Source organism: Lagenorhynchus albirostris, chromosome 6, assembly GCF_949774975.1.
Source record: "Lagenorhynchus albirostris chromosome 6, mLagAlb1.1, whole genome shotgun sequence".
NCBI classification, from domain to species: domain Eukaryota; kingdom Metazoa; phylum Chordata; class Mammalia; order Artiodactyla; family Delphinidae; genus Lagenorhynchus; species Lagenorhynchus albirostris.
Genome location: NC_083100.1, coordinates 115,689,481 through 115,693,341, shown reverse-complemented (window position 1 = coordinate 115,693,341; position 3,861 = coordinate 115,689,481). Strand labels below are relative to the sequence as shown.

The 3,861-nt window shown below is 56.0% G+C and overlaps 1 protein-coding gene across 1 annotated transcript; it reads left to right on the top strand.

Moving 5' to 3' along the window:
* The first annotated feature begins 1,669 nt into the window (after window positions 1-1,669).
* Window positions 1,670-3,217, top strand: LOC132521892 (creatine kinase U-type, mitochondrial-like). Its single transcript, XM_060151547.1, has one exon. The coding sequence runs from the start codon at window positions 1,844-1,846 to the stop codon at window positions 3,092-3,094; it is 1,251 nt and encodes a 416-aa protein (XP_060007530.1). The 5' UTR covers window positions 1,670-1,843; the 3' UTR covers window positions 3,095-3,217.
* The last annotated feature ends 644 nt before the right edge of the window (window positions 3,218-3,861 follow it).

Genomic DNA, 3,861 nt, shown 5'->3' with positions numbered 1-3,861 from the left:
ACAGCCCCGTCCTTGTCACCCGCCTGCACTGGTTTTTGTGTCAGCAGTCATCCCCCAGCCCGCGACTAAGGGGAACACCTCTGAATTCCAGGAAGAACTATGTGCTAACAGTGATCTTTCAGGCACCGTAGTACAGAAAGCAGTTCACTGAGCAAATCCTCACAAAGTAACTGCGTACGTACGGGTGGTGACGAGCACATTGGAACTGAGCCCACCATGGTCCCTGCCCCAGGCATCTCAGGGCAGAAGAGAGGGGGCGACAGACGCCACATCTGCCTATGCAGCCCTCTTAGGGGGCCCCTGGCAGGGTGCTCCATCAGCACAGAAGTGCTAGGACCCCTGCATCTGTGAGCTGCCAGGGCTCGTCTAGACATGTGGCTCCCAGACCAGCCATGTGCAGAGGAGGCCGCGATGTGCAGGGAAGCCTCCACCTGTGTTACAGGGGCAGGAAGCCCCAACTCCAACCCCGCAGGGGGACCTGGGAGCCAGGTGCTCCGAGCCTTCACGTCCATTAGAAAAAGGTTCATATGTGCCCAGATGTTGAAGAAACAGACCAATAATAATCAAGTCATCTGTACAAGGCACGATGCTTTGCACGTGTTCAGCTGAGTCGGTGAGGAAAGGAAGGAACAGGTACCACTGACACTGAGAGGAGAGATGGCCCAGGTGTCACTCCAAATCCTCCAGGCCTCACCTGTCTCTGTCCCGAATCCATGTGTTCTCTGACATACTCCACACAGATGAACATTAAGTGCACGCTCCCGCCCTTGCCGGGACTCGTTGCTGGCATCCCCAGGGAGGCCATGGCATCCACATACACAGGGAGGAACCAGGGGTTAATACCCTGGACAAAATTTTACCCAGCAGCGCACAGGAACCAGTGGGCAAGTTCCTTCCCCTCCCCCACCCTCACCCCGAATCCCAAGGGATAGCCCTGGGCACAGCTGCTCAGGGGCCCTGGACTCAATCAAGTCCAGCACAGTGGACAGCTCCTGCGTGCTCCCCGTCCTGCCTTGCCCACGGGCCCGGTCCTGGCACCCCCAGCCTCGCACTCCCTCAGAAAAGCATTCTTTGCACAGAGGCACCACGTAGCATCACTCACACAGGGCACACGTGGGAAGCATGAGCCCTAGGACATCATCACTATAAGGGTTTTCAGGGCTCCCTTGTCTTGTTCAACCCCAAACCCCTTCTTCCATTTTGTAGATAAAGAAACTGAGACGCAGAGGTGAGCGTGGAATTTGTTGTCCAAGGCCACACAATTGGAAGCACGACTAGAACTGAAGTCACATCATTTGTCTCCTCGGCCGACTCAGCCCTCCACCCTGCTGCCTCTTTAAATGGCCCTTGGTATGTGTATTTATGACAGGGCCTCAGCAAGACGATACTGGAACAAAGGTAATGGCATTTAATGGAGATATCTCAGGCACCTGGAGCTCCAAGAGGTGAGGATGTATCCTGGGGTGAAAAATCGATCTTCCTGAAACTTCTCGATTAAAATCCTGGCTCCTGACTTCTGGTGCAAACCCATTTTCTCTGTTCCCTCTAAGTTCATCGTGGACCCTGGAAATGGTGTAGTAGACGAAATACCAAAGGAGATCTCTTTAAAGAAAAGAAAGGTAAGAAGGTGAGTTGGCTCTCCTGCGCCCGACCGCCGCTAGCTCATCGCGCCTCTCCTGCAGCCTGGTCGGCACCGGCTTCCACTCCCGCTCCAGCCTCCCTCCATTTCGGCTCCAGCCTCGCACCCACCTCCGGCTCTCAGTCAGCCTGTTTGCATCCTCCCTCCCGGTTCCTGCCCTGAGCCAGCTCCTACTCCGGGATTCCGTAACCAGACCCTCAAGCCATGGCTGGTCCCTTCTCTCGTCTCCTGTCTGCCCGCCCGGGGCTCAGACTCCTGGCTTTGGCTGGATCTGGGTCTCTAGCCGCTGGGTTTCTTCTCCGCTCGGAACCTGTTCGAGCCGCCGGCGAACGACGGAGGCTGTATCCCCCGAGTGCTGAGTACCCAGACCTCCGAAAGCACAACAACTGCATGGCCAGTCACCTGACCCCAGCAGTCTATGCCCGGCTCTGCGACAAGACCACACCCACTGGCTGGACACTAGATCAATGTATCCAGACTGGCGTGGACAACCCTGGCCACCCCTTCATCAAGACTGTGGGCATCGTAGCTGGTGATGAGGAGACCTATGAGGTATTTGCTGAGCTGTTTGACCCTGTGATCCAAGAGCGACACAATGGATATAACCCCCAGACGATGAAACATACCACTGACCTGGATGCCAGCAAGATCCGTTCTGGCTACTCTGATGAGAGGTATGTATTGTCCACAAGAGTCAGAACCGGCCGAAGTATCCGGGGTCTCAGCCTGCCTCCAGCCTGCACCCGGGCAGAGCGACGAGAGGTGGAGCGTGCTGTGGTGGAGGCACTGAGTGGCCTGAAGGGTGGCCTGGCTGGACGCTACTATCGGCTCAGTGAGATGGCAGAGGCTGAGCAGCAGCAGCTAACCGCTGGCCACCTCCTGTTTGATAAACCTGTGTCCCCATTGTTGACCGCGGCGGGAAGGGCTCGAGACTGGCCAGACGCTCGTGGGATCTGGCATAACGATGAGAAGAGCTCCTTGATCTGGGTGAATGAGGAGGATCGCACACGGGCCATCTCCATGGAGAAGGGTGGCAACATGAAGAAAGTGTTTGAAAGCTTCTGCCGAGGCCTCAAAGAGGTGGAGCGGCTGATCCAGGAGCGTGGCTGGGAGTTCATGTGGAATGAGCGTTTGGGATACATCTTGACCTGTCCATCTAACCTAGGCACTGGACTTCGGGCGGGAGTGCACGTCAAACTGCCCCTGCTAAGCAAAGATCGCCGCTTCCCAAAGATCCTAGAGGACCTAAGACTCCAAAAACGTGGGACTGGAGGAGTGGACACAGCTGCTACAGGCGGCATCATTGGCATCTCTAATTTGGACCGACTGGGCAAGTCAGAGGTGGAGCTGGTGCAGCTGGTCATCGATGGGGTAAACTATTTGATTGACTGTGAACGGCGTCTGGAGAGAGGCCAGGATATCCGCGTCCCTCCGCCTCTCCCCAACAAGCATTAACTCCCATCCCCAGCAGATGACTCAAGACTCCCAGGACCTCTGCCATTCTAACAGTGGCCCATTCTCCTTACTCTGGATCCTCCCTTTCCCCCCTCACTCCCTCTGTCCTAGTAAAGACTACTGGCTACGCAAAAAAAAAAAAAAAAAAAAAAGAAGGTGAGTTGGTTTGGGACTCCAGGATCAAGGAACAGCACAGTGGCAGAAAGTCTTGCATCCCCTGACCCAACAGAAGAAGGAGGTCCAGGCCCAGTATTTCCCAACAGAAGAAGGAGGTCCAGGCCCAGTATTTCCCAACCTCCAACCTAGCAAAGGAAGGCAGCCCAGGTGGGCTTACTCCTCCCCTGGACCCATCAGAGGTCCCCTTCCCCCACCTCCACACACACTCACACACACACACACACACACACACACACACACACATACCCACCATTAGATAAGCCCAACACCACCAGCAAGATTGATCAGTTGGGGGCTTCCCTGGTGGCGCAGTGGTTGAGAGTTCACCTGCCGATGCAGGGGACACGGGTTCGTGCCCCGGTCCGGGAAGATCCCACATGCCACGGAGCGGCTGGGCCCGTGAGCCATGGCCGCTGAGCCTGCGCATCCGGAGCCTGTGCTCCGCAACGGGAGGGACCACAGCAGTGAGAGGCCCGCGTACCGCAAAAAACAAAAAACAAACAAACAATAAAGATTGATCAGTTGGGAGACCATCAGAAATAAGTGGCAGTGGCAGCGTTCTTTTCCCTTCCGAGCCTGAGACTCCCTTC

What these genes read in the sequence shown, in the direction of transcription:
- LOC132521892 (XM_060151547.1), top strand. Translation starts at nt 1,844, where the DNA reads ATGGCTGGTCCCTTCTCTCGTCTCCTGTCTGCCCGCCCGGGGCTCAGA.